At 37.8% G+C, this 20,000-nt stretch overlaps 1 protein-coding gene across 3 annotated transcripts in view; it reads right to left on the reverse strand.

Moving 5' to 3' along the window:
* LOC136833406 (kinase suppressor of Ras 2-like) overlaps positions 1–20,000 on the reverse strand; it is a 94,538-nt gene that overhangs the window by 42,617 nt on the left and 31,921 nt on the right. Inside the window, exons 1-2 of one of the 3 annotated variants that reach the window (XM_067095509.1) lie at positions 18,890–19,032; positions 4,159–4,227 (exon numbers count right to left, since the gene is read on the reverse strand). The exons of 1 other annotated variant lie outside the window; for it this stretch is intronic. Coding sequence is in view for 1 of the 2 variants with exons in the window: in XM_067095507.1 (XP_066951608.1) it covers positions 4,159–4,227 (69 nt within the window). In the remaining variant the exon portion in view is untranslated. Of the gene's footprint in view, positions 1–4,158; positions 4,228–18,889; positions 19,033–20,000 lie in introns of those variants that run through there. One more of the 3 variants, XM_067095507.1, reaches the window with a different exon arrangement.

Below are 20,000 nucleotides of genomic sequence, written 5' to 3' on the forward strand. Positions count from 1 at the left end.
AGAGAGAGAGAGAGAGAGAGAGAGAGAGAGAGAGAGAGAGAGAGGCTGGGAAAGCAAAACACGCTGGGTGGCGAAGTTTGGCAACGAGGCACCGACGCAACAGGTGTGAGGCACTCCCTCTCCCTCTCTCTCTCTCTCTCCCATCCCACCCCACTCCACAGTCAATCTCTCCTCTCACCTAGCCGAGCATCTCTCTCTCCCTCTCTCCTTCTCTCTCTCTCTTCAAAGCTCGACCCACCTCTCCCCTCACTCACTCACTCCCCTCCCTCTCTCTCCTCCTCCCACATAGTGCTTGCTCTCTTGCGCATACAACAAGCATTGATATGCGCTTGTGCAATGCTCAAACACGGTCGTGTACTTAACGCTCCTGCATACTTTCGGTGAGGCACTGATGTTAATTTGCGTTATCAGGTTCTTCTGCTCTCTCTCTCTCTCTCTCTCTCTCTCCGGAAATAAAGGGAAAAAATCTCTGCACATCGCTCTACCTCCTTGGGAATACACGAAGTCTCTCTCTCTCTCTCTCTATCTCTCTCTCTCTGTTCCTCTCTGGGCACAAATGGAAAAATATTAATAACAGTGTTATGCAGTTGTCCATTCCTAACTTTTTTCTTCTCGACTTGAGCTTAAATTTCTGACCCCCTCACCCCACCCCAAAAATCAAAGGCACCTTACCCCACCCCAACACAACTTCACTCGCCCCTTTCCCTCTGTTATGGAGACGTTCCATTAACACCGTAGTTTCCTTTCGGTTTGTTTACGTCCTCATTTGCCCTGCCTGGCTCAAAAAGAAAGGTTCCGCTGTCGTTTATCGAATGTCTATGATCTCTCTCTCTATCTCTCTCTCACACACACACACAGAACCTAAAAAAGTAAAATCATATCTCTAGTCAAAATCGTACACTCGGCAACATTATTATTATTATTATTATTATTATTATTATTATTATTATTCAGAACATGAAACCTATTTGTATGGAACAAGCTGATAGGAGCGACTGACTTGACATTCAATGGGTTCATTTGCAAGAAGTAATAGAAGGTAATAGGAAATGCAGAAGAGATCGGTTATTACAAAAGAAACATATAAATGAACATATTAATAAATAAATACATAAAAACGTATATAAATTAAAATAACAGAGTTGTTTTAGGGTAGCAATGCATTGCATCTTCGCTTGAACTTTTGAAGTTCCAATTGCGAAACATTCTCAGGGCGACCGTTCCACAGTTCAACAGTGCGGGGAACAAAGGTACCCATTATTTCAGTAAGAACATTGGCTCTGCAATATTTAGAGGGTTACAAAGCGCGCTCTTGCACAATTATCCCAAATTCTGGCAGCCCTCATATTCCCTCCTCGTTCCCAAAAGTTTTGATAATTTCCCGTTGGGGGTTCCCGAGATGCCTCAGTGAAAACCCTATTTACGAAACTCTGTGATAAATTTGACGTTTTTCTTCGTCGATTTTAAGATTCATCCGACAAAGCATTTTTCAAAGATCAAATTCCTAAACATGACACCTTAGAAAGATCTAGGTGTCGACAAGCAACTGGAATCCCTTTAATTAGAAAGATCTAGGTGTCGACAAGCAACTGAAATCCCTTTAATTAGAAACATCTAGGTGTCGACAAGCAACTGAAATCCCTTTAACTAGAAAGATCTAGGTGTCGACAAGCGACTGAAATCCCTTTAATTAGAAAGATCTAGGTGTCGACAAGCGACTGAAATCTCTTTAACAGAGTAGAGAATTTCATTAATCTTTCAACTTCCTCGGGGATTTCTATTCCCATATACAGAGATTAGCTCTATATAACTTTCGTCCAAATTCGTCGATAAAAAATGTAATATAATTTGTCGATTTCTGGATCCCAATGATGATGTAACGACCAGTATCATTCTTAATATATATATATATATATATATATATATATATATATATATATATATATATATATATATATATATATAATATCTTTTTTCCTGTATATGGGAGAGGTTGTAGGTATTCCCAAAAAACAGTACAAACTTCTGGTTTCCGACGAGCCCTTTGGTTTCTGAAACGTTTTAAGGGGTTTAAGGGTCAGGGTGCTTGCCCCACGCACTTTCTCTTAACCCCACCAGATGCTGGTACCCACTTACAGCTGAGTGACTTTGTCGGCAATCTACAGTACCCAGCTTCGCCGCCTACCATCATTAGAGGGACGATATGTCCGTTGTTTTAATAAAATATAACAAACACGAGCGGGTCTGAACGCAGGCCATGCCTCCTGCATGGTGAATGAGCCTTTTCCTGAAGCCAGTGGCAACTACAATGTCAGGTCAGTCTGGTTGCTGCGAGCTGTTGGATTGGAATGGAATGGAATATAAAATTTAGGCCAAAAGCCAAGAGCTAGGACCAATGGGGTCATTCAGCACTGAAAGGGGAAACAGAGTAAAGAAGGTTCTAAAGGTGTAACAGGAGGAAAACCTAGTAGTTGCACTGAAACAATTGTTAGGAGAAGGTGGAAAGTAATATGAAAGAAAGAATAAGAAGGGAGGTACAGTGAGAAGAATGGAAGGGGTTGCAGCTAGGAGCCAAAGGGACGATGCAAAGAACATTGAGCAATTCCTACAGTGCACCGTGACAGGTGCACTGACGGCACTAACCCCAAGGTAGAACAGCACTTTTTGGAGTGTTGTAGACCTATTGGAAAGGATATACACCTAAATAGCAAATGAACCTTCTAACTTACGGCCAATGGCAATCACGTAATCACTCCAATACAATGCCAGGCCAATAATAGCAATCTCACTGCTCTTTGCGGTGCAGAAGTCGATAAATGGCCAGGGGCATGGAGGTTGCAGCCCAATCCCGTAAATTTCACACAAAAAATATAAAGGGATGATGAACATACGATTCTGAATGCGCGTGGCTGTTCTGGTACAGATGGAAGAAAATATATGGTAGATTTAAAAGATTTAAATAAGATTAAAAGTTAAGGTGAAATGTGAAGTTTGAGTATGGGGGGGTCCAACGTGCTACTAGTGAGCATTTCGTGCAGGAGTATAAAGTAACTAGCACAGTGAAGTTTTCTGCACGTGGAAAAATGGTTTAAAGTTGGGAAAATTGAGCATAAGGGGTCAACACTGACTTGTGTCCTCAGCGCTGACACACATACTGAACAAGGAAGGAAGCCCTCTAGTGTAGAGTGTTGTCTTTTCTAGGTCTTACTTAAGTGGTAGACTTTTACCTTACAAGGTCACGTAATAATAATAATGGTCGGCTCATTTCACAATGGATATTTTACACACACACACACACATACATACATACATACATACATATATATATATATATATATATATATATATATATATATATATATACACAAACACATATGTACATATACTTTTCATAATACTATGTGACAATACTTGTGCGTATGGTTATACCCACAGCAGCATACATAACGTACGTGTGTGTGTGTGTACAGTGTTCAAATATCTATTACTCTGATCGTAAACATTCACGTATACATACAAGATTGCATAAGCTTAATAAATATCATAAATTACATTCTTATAGGCGCCTGACGGCACAGTCAAATAATAGTCCATTTATGACCCTAAAATAAGAGAGTAATAAGAAACGAAGGGTGAAACGCAGACTCGATGAAACCATACATCTGTCCCATTCCCGCTAAACTATAAACTACGGCTAAAGCCATGCCAAGCAATAAGCAATATATATATATATATATATATATATATATATATATATATATATATATATATATTATATATATATATACACACACACACACACACACACACATATATATATATATATATATATATATATATATATATATATATATATATATATGAGAGCAACCTTCACCGAATTTCAGCCTGCAAGCTACGAAAACAAGATATAAATAAAAATCCCTTTACATTATCGTGCAATACGTGCAATAGATAATCATGACAGAATACAAAGAGAGCATCAACCAGACTGAAAACTGAGAAGCCAATATAAAAAAAATTAATATAAAGAAATGCGTGATCGCCTTGCTAGCTTAATCAAACGTGCGGGAGGAGAGCTTGAGTGAGTTTTTTTTTTTAATTTTTTTAATCTCTTTCTTTCCGAAAGCACTTTCAAGCATGTTCGTTCGTACTTACGTGCAGTTGAAGGGCGAACGCCTTATGAGTGGCCGGCCGCACCACTCGCAATACTGAAATGGCCGCACGCTGGAAAAATAGACACATGGCGTCAGTGGTGGAAGGTGTCTCATGAGAGAGAGAGAGAGAGAGAGAGAGAGAGAGAGAGAGAGAGAGAGAGAGAGAGAGAGAGAGACTCGAAAAGGGCTGTTTCCCGAACAAAAGCCGCCCTCAAAATATACAACACAAAAAACGACGCACAATCACGAGGTCACAAATGAAGTAATTCAAATTTCTCAGAAGTCCAACGAATCCTTACACTGTATAAGAACCCACTGTACCAGGATCCACTGTAAATAATTCACTACTGCAGCTGAATTTCAAGTCCACTTTCTCGGGTTCCCAAAACATCCGGTTTGTACATGTTATCCTTCACAGTGTCCCACGTCCTCCATTTTTGCACGAAAACTAACCGCCTCAAAACATTGACTACTTTATTCTAAGATTTGGCGTCGATTAACCAAACAATTAAACATTACTTTAAAATCTTCCTGGCGACGAAAGACAGAAAAGGGAGTCTTCCTTTGAGATTCACCATCACAACAACAGCACCAATTATCATAATAATAATAATAATAATAATAATAATAATAATAATAATGTAAATGTATTACTATTATTCAGAAGATGACCCCTTTTCATATGGAACAACCCTGCAATAGGGGCCACTTACTTTAAATTCAAGCTTCCTAAGAATGTGATAGTGATCATTCGAAAGAAGCATCAGAAGGTAAAGGGAAACAGAGAGGAGGGTCCAGAGAGAAGGGTCATTTATTAAAAAATAAAAAATAAATTAACATATTAATAAATAATAATAATTTGAAATTCAAGCTTCCAAAGAATATGGTGTTCATTACAAAGAAGCAACAGAAGGTAATAGGAAATACAGAGAGATTACTCATTAAAAATGAAAAAAATAAACAAATTAATACATAAAAATGTAAGTAAATTATTAAAATACAAGGAGAACTGGAGAACTGTATTAGGGTATTAATATGCTGCATCTTTGCTTGAACTTTGGAAGTTCCAGTATGTAGTGGCGTCCTCTCTATGCGCCTTACAGCCTCCCCATCGGAGTGTAGCTAGTACTCGTATATTAAGTATCCAAAGGTCACTGCAAGAAGTTTTCTTACAAAAGTTTCATTCCCTCAGATATTTCCTTTGGCACTCTTGCGCCAATCCACTGAGAGTTAAAAATACTGAATGAATCAAGATACATGTTACACAGGTAAATATACAAACATATACAGATGGTTTACACATAGCGGGTGACTGGTGTGTGTTAAATTTTGATTGGCCGTCAATTCACAAAGGCGTTGCGATCTTCTTGGCCTTTCGATGGTATTATTATTATTATTATTATTATTATTATTATTATTATTATTATTATTATTAAGTAGATGAAACCTACTCAAATAAAACAAGCCCACAGGGGCCATTCACTTGAAATTCAAGCTTCCAAAGAATAGGGTGTTCATTAAGAAGAAGTAAGAGGAAGTAAAGGGAAATACAGAAAGAAGAGATCTCACTTATTAAAAAGAAAAAATAAATTAATAAATACGTAAATAGATAAAAATATATTAAAATGCCAGAAGGGTAGTGATAGGGTAGTAATGCATTGCATTTTCGCTTGAATTTCCGAAGTTCTAACTGCACGACATCCTCTGGCAGGCTGTTCCACAATCCAACGGTGTGAAGAATAAAGGACTCTGGAACTGGAAAGTTAGACAGCGAGGCACATTTACTGTATATTGGTGCTGCTGTTCAGCGAATCTGGTTGTTCTCGGAAGAAAAAGGGGATCAGGGATCAATTGTGAATGTGAAAGATCTATGTTGACGTACAACTTATGAAAAAGTGACAAACAAGAGACCATCCGTCGATGGTCCAAGTCATAACTGATACTATTAGGAAACAGAAACCTGCCACCACGAACCACTCGGTCTAAAAGAGATAAAAACCTCTGGCAGAAGCAGACATCCACACCGGAGAACAGCGCTCCAGTAAAGGAAGTACAAATGACCTAAAACAGCTGCATTGATTTTATCACTGGTATAAATATATGAGGCCTTACGAGCAATACCTGACTTTCGTGCGGCATTTGCTGAAACTTTCATTATATGTTGCTCAAAATGAGTCAAAAGTTACACCTAGAATAGTTAAAGCTTCGGACCTGTTCAGCAAAGTTCCATCCACCTGAAGGGGAAGATAGGATGGGAAATCTGTACGAGATTTGCTAATCAATAGTGTTTTCGTTTTACTGGGGTTCAGCCTCATACCCCACCGACTACGCCATTCTCCGATCCGGTCCAATCCCAACTGAGGTTGAGGGCAGCTTCATTTCTCGTAAGTGGAGACTTTACTGCACCCACAAGTGTTGCACCATCGGCATACTGAACAATCTAGTTTTCCAGGCCAACAACAAAATCACTTGTATACACTAAAAATAACGGTGGACCAAGAACACTGCCCTGTGGAACTCCAGACACAACAGGCCTTGGTTCACTGAAGATCCCGTCCACAGCAACTCGCTACTGCCTTACCTGTAAGGAAATCTTGAAGTAATCCTAAAACATATCTATCCACCCCAAGATTCTCAAGATTTTAGATAAGTGCCTTGTGATTTACTAAATCGAAAGCAGCACTAAAATCTATTTGAATTACTCTGCACTCAAAACCCTTAACAATGTTCCCTTGCCAATGGCGTAGTGCCCATCTGCCTCCTGTATGCATACTGACTATCAGCTAACAATCCTTTAGGTTACAATACTTATATAGTGGCTTAAAAATAAGTTTTTCAGCAACTCTGGAAAGCACAGGGATAATAGAGATCGTCCTGTAGTTACTGCAGTCTGCAGATATACCACTCTTTGGAACAGGCATTGTATTACTGAGCTTGCGCTCATCCACAGATACTACGTCGACATAAAAAACCTATAAAGTCTAGTAATCTTGGGAGACAACACACTAGAAACTTTTTTAAAAACAAAAAGAAGAAACCATCAGGATCCTCTTCACCTCAGCTATCAAGTTTATCCAGAATTTCCTTAACATGGTATGAGCGTCCCCCTCCCCTCCCTCTCTCTCTCTCTCTCTCTTGTCCGTGTTTATCGCCGAGCTAAGCGCAGGCTGATTTCTATTATTCCTCCTTATAAAGGTGGGGAGAAATTCCGTTTCTTTCACGAAAATTATGAACAAAGGACCGGTATATAAATAGTGCCTTCGTTAGGTACTATATATATATATATATATATATATATATATATATATATATATATATATATATATATATATATATATATATATATATATACAACAGTTACAACAGTTGGGCAGCACCAGCAAACACCATCGAATAGGCTAACTAACCATCTGCTCTGCTATACACATGCATAACATGCATCTTAATAAGGTTGTAAGGCACACAGAGAACACTATATAAATTAAATGACGTAGAAACGGCTATTACATTCAACGCTCACGGTCTCCGGAAAATGATCACTCCTTAAAAATAATAATAATAATAATTTTAGAACAATACTTTCTCCACTTTATCAAAATGTCCAGTGACCTGTTTGCAGAATAGATTATCATTCACTGTCTGTCTGTCTGTCTGTCTCTGTCTGTCTGTCTGTCTGTCTGTCTGTCTGTCTGTCTGTCTGTCTGTTCTCTGTCTATATATATATATATATATATATATATATATATATATATATATATATATATATATATATATATATATATATGTGTGTGTGTGTGTGTGTGTGTGTGTGTGTGTGTGTGTAATACAAACGCCAATTTTAACAAAAAAAGTAGTAACAGAATAAGTTTGACATTTGAGATAGTTTGTTAATTCCTCTCTCTCTCTCTCTCTCTCTCTCTCACGGCACTTACTCACGTCGGCCGGCGCCGTCTGTGTGCATGTATCTGCTCTTTCCAAGTACTGACTTATCGCCGGTCATCAGAGGGGGACAACGTGATTCTCGGTAACGATTCCAGGACAGATGATGATTCCCAAAACAGCGTCCATGACAGACGCAGATTCCAAGCTGACATTCCCATTCCCGCCTCCGTACCTCAACAGGTTGTGGGTACTGGAAGTCTCAACTAGTTCTGGATATTTCCAAGACCCGTAGGAAATCGGCGAACCCTTAAGGATGGATCCTACCAGGATACATGCTGCATCCTAATTAAGGGACACTCCTGTTAGTTCTGGAGGCTTCCATGAAACACCCGTAGGACATCGGCGAATCCTTAAGGATGGATCCCATCGGCAAATCCTTAAGGATGGATCCTACCAAGATAAATGCTGCATCCTATCACAAGGGCACTTCTGTTAGTTCTGGAGACTTTCCGGAAACGACCCGTAGGATATCGGCGATCCCACATGAAGGATGTATCCTACGAAGCTAACTGCTGCTTCCTACTACAGGGACACGTCTGTTAGTTCTGGAGATTTCACGATCCGTAGGATACCAGCGAACCCTAAAGGATGGGTCCCAGGAAGTTAACTTCTGCATCCTACCACAAGGAAACTTCTGTTAGTTCTAGAGACTTCCAAGACCCATAGGATATCGGCGAATCCTTAAGGATGGATCCTATGAAGCTGATAGCTTCGTATGATCCTAGGTACAGGGACACTTCACCACCTTTCGACAGGATACAGGATATAGGATGCAGCAATAAGGCAAGGTGCGACGACACAAGACGGCAGGCAGTCGCAAAATTCATGACACCGAGCAAGACACTGTCACGGTTTCATGACGTCATGGGGGGAGGGGGACGGTCGTTCGTATTGACGACCGGATACGATCAAAATCCGGATGAGGAATCCGGACGGACATCCAATCAGAGGGGTCGCACTACGTACATATGATCTGCCGAAGCAACGCCGATCCGGTAACGACAAGGGGACGAGTCTATTTTTCTTTTGCTTAAATACGAACCATTGTATTATTGTTGATGTTTACCTGCTTGATGACGTCACGGCAAGAGCAATGACGTCAATACATGGAAATGGAATTACCCCTCCCTCCTCCCCCTCCCCCTCCTCTTTCTTCCCCTTCCCCTTTTGACGCGACCAGCCACTTCTGGCGCTCTCTATTCCTAAACCAACCAACCCCAACCCCCACCTCTCTCTCTCTCTCCGGTCTCCTCGATATTTTTCCTCTTCCCTTCCTCCTCACACCCGCCATTCCTCTCTATTCTCTCTCTCAATAATCTGAGATCCTCTCTCTCTTTCTCGTACACGTTTAGTCAAAAGCACGTCCTTGGGACACTTAAGGACATGGATAGTTCAAAGCATGACCCTGCTGAACGTTACGATGTTGCGTTACCTATATAAAAGTCCAGTTAAATGTCCGATGTTACGTTATATAATGTTACAGCCATGTTGAAAGAATATCATTTGTTAAATGTACGTTATAAAAAGTTATGACCAAGTTGAATATTAAATATAATGTCACTGTCGATTAAATTCAAGTTACGTAACAGCGAGGCCGGTCAAATGCAGCTCCTTACGTAACCAAATGACATAGCCTACTCGGTTACACTCACGGCGTTATGTTACGTTGAGGCGCTGTCTTTAAGTCATGATACGCTGGAAGAAAGCTGAACACACGCTTAAGTCACGACAATTAAATGTTACGTTATATAGTTACGTTATGGTAAAGTTAGCTTAAACTAGTACAGTAGAAAAGTATAGAATACAACATAGAATATAGGCCAAAGGCTATGCGCTGGGACCTATGTTGAGGTCACTCAGAGCTTAAACGGAACTTGATGATAAAAAGGTTTTTGAGGTGTAACAGGAGGAAAATCTCACAGCTGCACTGCGAATCAATTGTTAAGAGACGGTGGAACGTAAGATGGAAGAAAACATAATATGAACGGAAGCACAGTTAAAGGAATGAAAGGGGTTGCAGCTACGGGCCGAAGGGACGCTTCAAAGAACCGTAAGTAATCCCTACAGTTCACCGCATGAGGTGCACTGACGGCGCTAAAAATTCCACGCCCCCTCTACGGAGTGCGCTTAAACGGGTGAATGTCATGTAAAGGTCAAATAACTGAATTTTTATATATGTGTGTAAATTAAATGTCCTGAAATCACAGTACCTAAGTCTCTTCTAAATAGATACCTTAGAACAAGGAAGACGATACAGAAAAATAATCAGATTCGGTTCCCGTTAAAATCGAATTGTCTATGTTGAGAGAAGCAATCTCTCCTACTAATACCTTCTAGAAATCTGAAGGGCAACACCTTCAGGAGACACGCTCCCCTTAGGAGGACACAGAGCTTACAGGTTTGTTTGTTTGTCTGTGTGTGTATTTTGGTCGAGTTGTCGGAATCTCTCTCTCTGTTATACACACACACAGCACTATAATACCAAACCTTTGCTGCACTTTTGTCGTGTTATCGGAACCCCCCTCTCTCCCTCTCTCTCTCTCTCTCTCTCTCTCTCTCTCTCTCTCTCTCTCTCTGTCTCTCTCTCTGTGTGTGCATGTGCGTGTGTGTGTGTGTTTTAGCCATGACCGATGAACAAAAAGCCTTGTTGACAATCAAATTAATATAGGACAAAGTATGTCTCATTTGTCGCGAAATTCAAATTGAATTAAGAGAAGAATAAAGAGGTTTTTTGTAAGAAAAACGTGGCAATATGAATACAAAATAAAAGGAAATAATAAAAATGCCCAGAAATTATCAAAATACCTTACATTATAAATCACATTTTAACACACCAGCAGCGGGCAGTAGTACAGAGAGAGAGAGAGAGAGAGAGAGAGAGAGAGAGAGAGAGAGAGAGAGAGAGAGAGAGAGAGAGAGAGAGAGGCTCCCAACGCATGGCTTTGGCAAACATGCAACAGGTACGTATGTCCGTGCGTGCGTTTGTGCGTGCGTGCGTGTGTGCGTGAGAGAGTGCATGATGCGCGCCAACCAACCTGACCTTTCCCCAGTCATATTGATCGGATTGATTTTAATTTGGAGGCGACCTTGATGCTACGATTTCGGATTCACGCTCATATGATCGTGTCATGTGCAGCCTCTGAGCTCGTCACAATATATATATATATATATATATATATATATATATATATATATATATATATATATATATATATATATATATATATATATAGACTGTGTGTTTGTGAGCCAAAAGTGTCGAAGAGACTGAGACGGGCAAGAATCAGCTGGGGGAGTTTCTAAGTCACTGCAGAGAGAGAGAGAGAGAGAGAGAGAGAGAGAGAGAGAGAGAGAGAGAGAGAGAGAGAGACTCCAATAACACGACAAAACTGCAAAGGTTTGGTATTATACTGTGTAATGTATGTATACGATAATACGACAAAATTGCAACAAAGTCTTGGTGAGAGAGAGAGAGAGGGGTTCCAATAACACGATAAAAATACAGCAAAGGTTTGGTATTATTATGCTGTGAGAGAGAGAGAGAGAGAGAGAGAGAGAGAGAGAGAGAGAGAGAGAGAGAGAGAGAGAGAGAGAGAGAGAGGTTCCGATAACACGACACAAATGACAATGTTTGGTATCATTATGCTTAGTGTGTGTGTGTGTGTGTGTGTGTGTGTATGAGAGAGAGAGAGAGAGAGAGAGAGAGAGAGAGAGAGAGAGAGAGAGAGAGAGAGAGAGGGGTCGCCCGACGGTGCTTCCAGAATGCGAGTATAAACATAGCTATTCTGCTTGTACTTGCGTCATTGCAGATGCCACACACGTCACAGTCTGAGAGAGAGAGAGAGAGAGAGAGAGAGAGAGAGAGAGAGAGAGAGAGAGAGAGAGAGAGAGATAGCGCATCTTCGACTGGAAAACGTTCTTTAAGATCGGTATTTGCCTGATCAATGTCGTTACCGATTATTCATGCACCTTTTGCATCATCTCTCTTTCTTTCTCTCTCTTAATTTCACGGTTCTCCTCTCTCTCTCTCTTAATTTTAATAGCATATACACATACACAGAAGCTTGCCTACAGTGACATATCATACAGATCAGATCCTATCCCTATCATTATTCTGCCGTTAACTATTTATCTTCTTTGTAAATACTTTCAAAATTATTTAGCGGTCAACAACAAGTTCTATAAATTATCTATTTTTCTCCTCTTATTCTATCCTTCATATACTCGCTACAAGATCTATCGCCTTCCACAACGAATTATTAGAAATTAACGTCATATAACAACCGATACCTTTAATGCAAATGTTACAAGTCTACTCTTCACTATTCGCCAAGATATCGTCGTCTTATCTCAAACCGTGCAATCTTGATTGAAAATACGTTACACATCTACCCTTAACTATTTACTAAGCTACCATTAACTTATGTCAATTTGTGCAACCTTTATTGAAAATATGTTACGTGACTACCCTCAACTATTTACTAAGCTGGGGTATAAAGACAAAAGTTTAACGTTTATATATCCCAACGATGAGTTTGGTATCATAAACAGCTGACTGTGCGTTTACAAACTTGGCTCAACACTTGACCACGACATACACATTAGTGTATTTCATTTCTTCTTAAACATTTTTAGGTCGCTCTAAAAATAAAAAAAAAAGGCGGCTTCAGACAAACCATACAAGGTCATTGCCGCCTAGATAATTGATGCAATTCCTTTTCTTTGTAATTTTCGGTATTACATGAAAGCCATTCTCGTATATGGGGTTACTACATATCCTGGTTACTTATAAACTTCAACTCTAAAGGATACTATAAAAAAAAAACCATGGTCTCAAAAATATACACATTCCATTCAGTGAGAGTATTTGAAATAATCTCTGGAAAAAATTCATAATCAATTATCAAGAAAAAAAAGAGGACTGGATTGTGAGAAAAAAAAAGCTATGCAGCCAATGCATCTGTCCAAATTAATGCCTGGCCAATGTTCTTTTTGAATAAAATACAGAATCTTTTGTTTTTCTCTTTTTACTGAATAAAACATTCTCTCTCTCTCTCTCTCTCTCTCTCTCTCTCTCTCTCTCTCTCTCTCTCTCTCTCTCTCATTATACCTTATTTTGAATGCTATGCACCCGCTGACCTGTTCTATAGAACGAGTCAACACAAACTGCTTACCCAAACACAGTACGCTATGACATGCGCCCCTAATCGAGATAAAGCACAATAAGCTATATAATCACTGTTTACCATATGAAGAATAATGAAAATTGCTTCAGGAGTATACATAATTGCAAGCTGGGTGGGGACAAACTATAGGCAAATCAGTCAATAGGAAAGGTATGTAAGAACTACCTTTTGAAGACAATGCATGTACTGCCTACTAAAGATAATGTACGTGCTGCCTTCTGAAGATAATGTATGTGCTACCTTCTGAAGATAATGTTTGTACTACCTTCTAATGATAATGTTCGTACTACCTCCTGAAGATAAAGTTTGTACTACCTTCTGAAGATTAAATATGTACTACCTTCTGAAGCTAATGTATGTGCTTCCTTTTAAAGATAATTTTTGTAGTACCTTCTGAAGATAATGTTTGTACTACCTTCTGAAGATGTTTATACTACTTTCTGAAGGCTAAGTATGTATGTACTTATGTTTGTACTTACTACCTTCTGAAGAAAATGTTTGTACTAACTCCTGAAGATTAAGTATGTACTACCTTCTAAAGATAATGTTTGTACTACCTTCTGAAGATTGAGTATGTACTACCTAATGAAGGTAATGTTTGTACTACCTTCTGAAGATAATGTATGTGCTACCTTCTAAAGATAATGTGTGTGCTGCCTTCTGAAGATAATGTATGTGCTACCTTCTAAAGATAATGTTTTTACTACCTTCTAAAGATAATGTTTGTACTACCTTCTGAAGATGTTTGTACTACCTTCTGAAGATTAAGTATGTATTACCTTCTGAAAATTAAGTATGTACTACTTTCTGAAGATTAAGTATGTACTACCTTCTGAGTATAAAGTATGTACTACCTTCTGAACATAATGTATGTACTACTTTCTGAAGATTAAGTATGTACTACCTTCTGAGTATAAAGTATGTACTACCTTCTGAACATAATGTATGTACTACCCTTTGAAGATAATGCATGTACTACCTTCTGAAGATAATGTAAGTACTACCTTCTGAAGATAATGTATTTGCTACCTTCTGAAGATAATGCATGTGCTACCTTCTAAAGTTAGTGTTTTTACTACTTTCTGAATCTAATGTTTGTACTACCTTCTGAAGATGCTTGTACTACCTTCTGAAGATTAAGTAAGTACTACCTTCTGAAGATTATGTATGTACTGAATTCTGAAGATAATGTATGTGCTACCTTCTGAAGATTAAGTATGTACTAACTTCTGAAGATTAAGTATGTACTACCTTCTGAAGATAATGCATGTACTACCTTCTGAAGATAATGTATGAACTACCCTCTGAAGATAATGTATGTACTCCCTTCTGAAGATAGGTATGTACTACCTTCTGAACATAATGTATGTACTACCTTCTGAAGATATGTATGTATTACCTTCTGAAGATAATGTATGAACTACCTTCTGAAGATAATGTATAGACTACCTTCTGAAAATAATGTATTACCTTCTGAAGATAATGTTTCTACTACCTGCTGAAGATAATGTATTTACTACCTTATGAAGATAATGTATGTACTACCTTCTGAAAATAATGTATGTGCTACCCTCTGAAGATAACGTGTGTACTGCCTTATGAAGATAATGTATGTGCTACCTTCTGAAGATTATAAGTAGACAAGAGGACACTGGGGGAGGGCGCTATTTTACGTTTAACAACAATGGCCTTCTGTGAGCAATATTCACGTATCTGGCTAAACCAACGGCATTGTAGAACTGCTCAAATACCCTTTACTGCTTATAGCATCATTAGGCTCTACTTAAGATTATATACTCGTATACAATTGTTTTTCCTTCCCATCTTGTTAACCTTATATACTCGTATAAAATTGTTTTCCTTCCCATCTTGTTAACCTAACACTCGGGTATAACACCGTGGACCTATTCCAGCTATTAAGATTATTTCGGATTTATTGGCGTTACGTAACCAGTCTTTTAAAAACCATCGCACTGTTCTGTTCTAGCTACAAAAAGGTCAGAGCACCGTTGCCATATTCCTTTAGTCCCTTTCAAAATTTTCAGGGAAAACGGAGGTAATCGGGTAGATTTGACTTTTTTTTTGAGCAGTGTTGCCATTTCCTCGTGTGTGGATGAGTAAGTTGAGTTACCGCAATACAAAATAAAAAGAGGATTGCCTGTCAACTTTCTCAATTTTATTTTCTTTGGGCCCTAAAAATTTTCTTCAAGATATATATAGCCTACATACATATATATATATATATATATATATATATATATATATATATATATATACATAATATTTATAAACATACATATATATATATATGTATATATATATTCACACACATATATATGCACATTCGTAGGATGCCTGCTTTCGCATTTTATTTTCATATGACCCTATACAAAATTTAATCAAAGGTGATACACTGCATATATATAATGTATGTATGTATGTATGTATGTATGTATATGTATATATATATATATATATATATATATATATATATATATATATATATAATATACACACATATATATTACATATATACGAATATAACGCACGCATACACATATTCATACGTTACTTAAAACAGTCACTTGTAAGTAAAAGCAAACGGCAACAATGTTCGTAAAAAAATATACGAGAAATATATTTAACTAACTTTCCTCGAACAAAAGATAAGTCAACTTTATTCAACAAACTCCTGAGCCACATTTAATTTTTTTTAAATATGTTGTAACCCTTATAAGAGGGTGGCTTCAGAAACAATTAAATTAAAGTAATTCCATTCTACTTATCACTTCTACATCAAGGAGACTCCTGGACAAAAAAATCACGTAACTGCCTCTATTATAAAATTTAGATAAACTCTACCAAACAACCAGCTAATGTATCTCAATCCCTATATCGCAATCTAAGATAGTTAATTTTATACTCAAATGTTTAAAAGAAAACACAAACAGTGGAAAACGTAAGGGTGATATAGGGTTAGACTGGGCTACCAAAAGTAAGTGAAACTTTCAGAGCGAGGACCGTAGACTCAACAGCCGTGCACCAAAACAATAGGCTAGGTCAGAATTGGTACTACTCCGCTCCGCCTTCTCCTACGTCACTGGTACCACTCGGCCTCGTCTCAAAACGAATACATCACCACGGTAAACGATTCTTCCTGGTACTTACGAGAGATTTACTCAAAATACAAGCGTATTGGCTCTATTATTTCAATATATATAAGTAGCATCATTTGTCGTCCGTTGAGGGGGAAATTACTCACGTTGAAAACTCGTCTGGACGAAGAAACGTAGTTTATCTTCATACAATAATAATAATAATAATAATAATAATAATAATAATAATAATAATAACGCAGTCGTGATGGCGTATGAAGATAGTCACAATAAACATCAAATACGGTTAAAATTACCTTTATAAGAACATAAATTAACACCCAAGTTCACTTACACGAATTTCCGCTATATTTATTTTGTAAGAGCACACGTTACCTCACCAGTTCACATATACATTACTCAAATTTCAGCTAATATTACTGTTATAAAAACACACATTAACAAGACCACGTACACATAACACGAATTTTCACTAAAATTATTATGAAAGGCAACACATTAACATAAATTCACAAAACCCGTTCCACAAATTGCCACGAAAAATTACTTATAAACAAGTTCACAAACACGTTACACGAATTTCTGCTAAAATTTACATACAAGATCACATACACATTCCAAGAATTTCCACTAATATGACTGTTAAACACACAAGTTCACATCGGCGTTACACGATTTTCCAATAAATTTTTTTTTACACGCAAGTTCACATACTACGGATTATACGAATTTCCACTAAAATTATCATTTACACACAAGTTCACATACTACGTATAATACGAATTTCCCCTAAAATTATCATTTACACACAAGTTCACAAACGTGTTACATGAACTTCCCCTAAAATTATCATTTACACACAAATTCACATCGGTGTTACACGAATTTCCACTAAAATTACTTTTATAAGAACATACACTAACACATAAGTTCAGAAAAACGTTACACGAGTTTCTACTAAAATGCTTTTAGAAGAGTTGATAACACAAGTTTTCAAACACGTTACACGAATTTCGTCTGGAATTAATTTTACATGATCACACAACACAAACACGTTACAAGAATTTCGCCTGAAATTAATTTGATAAGAACAACCATTACCACTCACGTTCGCATTCAAATTACACGAATTTCGTCTGAAATTATGTCTATAAGAACACACAAGTTCACTTACTACGCATTCCAAGAATTTCCGCTACGATTATTTTGTAAGAACACACAAACACACAAGTTCACATACGTCACACGAATTTCGTCTGAAACTAATTTTATAAGAACACCCATTAACACTCTAAGTTCACATATACATTTTAGATCATCACAGACAAGTTCACAAACATATTACGCGAATTTCGTCTGAAACTAATTTTATTAGAACACCCATTACCACTCAAGTTCGCATACACGAATTTCGTCTGAAATTAATTTTAGGAGATCACAAACACAAGTTCACAAACACGTTACACGAATTTCCTCTGAAACTAATTTTATAAGAGCACCCATTAACGCTCAAGTTCACACACACGAATTTTGTCTGAAATTAATTTTAGAAGATCACATACACGTCACACGAATTTCCTCTGAAAATAATTTTATAACAGCACCCATAAACACTCCAAGTTCACATACACAATAAACAAATTTCGCCTGAAATGATTTTTATAAGAACACACAAGCTCATATACATACACATTACACGAATTTCGCCAGAAATTATTTTTTAAGAACACCCAATTTTACATACACATTACACGAATTTCGTCTCAAACTATTACTAAAAGAACACCCAAGTTTACATACACATTACACGAATTCCGTCTGAAATTACTTCTAGAAGAACACAGAAGTTCACATACACATTATGCAAATTTCGTCTACAATTATTTTCATAAGAGTACACATTAACACGATTTCACATACACGTTACACGAATTTTGTCTGAAATTAATTTTTAAGAACACCCATTAACACACTAAGTTCATATACACATTACACGAATTCCGTCTGAAATCAATTTTATAAGAACACCCATTAACACACGAATTCACATACTCATTACTAGAATTTCTTGATGCAGCATCCCTGAACACGGGAGGGCAAACGACAGAGCGATCCACGATACATATACAGATATAAATATATATATATATATATATATATATATATATATATATATATATATATATATATATATATATATATAATAATTTGTTATGTTATGCTCCTCATTACTGTTTTTCGAGACGGACAGTGTGAGGGCCGAGATTGTTTGTCTTGCAGAGAGAGAGAGAGAGAGAGAGAGAGAGAGAGAGAGAGAGAGAGAGAGAGAGAGAGGATCCGTTGTTGTTGCCCTACCCGCTGGTAATTGTGAGATCAAAGGTCAAAGCTAGAGAGAGAGAGAGAGAGAGAGAGAGCACAGGAGGAGGAAGGAGAAGGAGGAGGAGGAGGAGGAGGAGGATGAGGAGGGGGGAAAGTATGCAATACTCACACTACTTCTAGCAGGGTCACAATGGCGGCGCCTATGTTTGCTGGCAGGGTGTTCGCTTTGTACAGCAGTGACGGAGATCTTTCCTTTCTCTCTCTCGCGCCTGGTTTTACACAGCCACTCTCATAGCGCGTTCCGAGGCACACTCATCAGTATTCCCGCAAAAGAGGCAAATGAAAAGAAAAGAACAAAAAAAAAGTTCGGCGTGTGAATGGAGACAGAGACGGCGCGTCCTCCCTCGGCAACGGTCACACTCATACTAACCTCCAGAACTGGGTTCCGAAGGTTTCCTTTACCTGCTGAAGCAGTGTTGCCAGGTAACCCGCCCACGTCGTTTTAAAGGGATAGGCGGGCGGACCACTCTCTCTCCAGGTTTAATGGTCGAATTACAAGTTTTTGGGTGGGGGGAGGTGTAGTTAGGGAATAGGTTTTCGTGGTGGTCCTATCTCAATTTCTTGTCAAATGACAAGGAAACATGGCAATTTGAAAATAATCTCACAAACACTCTTACGCAGATTTATGGCAAAAATGGTCGCGTTTGACCGTAGACTTTAGGTATCTCAAGTTACTAATTCATATATATATATATATATATATATATATATATATATATATATATATATATATATATATATATATTGATATATATATATATATATAGATCCGGAAAGTAAGTACATGTAGCCCCGAATATATTGATAATGAAACATATCAGATCAGAAATACAGGCAAGGAATTGAAATATGCTGACAGTGTATTGGATAAAGGATTAGCAGCGGCAAAAAGAGTGATCAAAGCAAAAAAGACTTACTACAGAAAAATTTGCTTGTACTACCATATAATAATAATATGTAGGATATTTCCCATTTTCTTAAGAATTTTGGTGTTATTGTCGCATTTAAGAACAACAAAACAATGAAACCTACTTTTAAAGACACCGCTCGGCCTTACAAGAAGATGTGCGTACCAAATATCGTGCAAGTCTTGTAATAAATTTTATGTTGGTCAAACTGGAAAAACAGTGGAAAATGAAAGAGAAGAACATAACAGATGTATAAGATGTGAACAGACAGAAGATCAGCACATCACATCACACACACACACACACAGTATA

Source organism: Macrobrachium rosenbergii, chromosome 51, assembly GCF_040412425.1.
Source record: "Macrobrachium rosenbergii isolate ZJJX-2024 chromosome 51, ASM4041242v1, whole genome shotgun sequence".
Taxonomy (NCBI): domain Eukaryota; kingdom Metazoa; phylum Arthropoda; class Malacostraca; order Decapoda; family Palaemonidae; genus Macrobrachium; species Macrobrachium rosenbergii.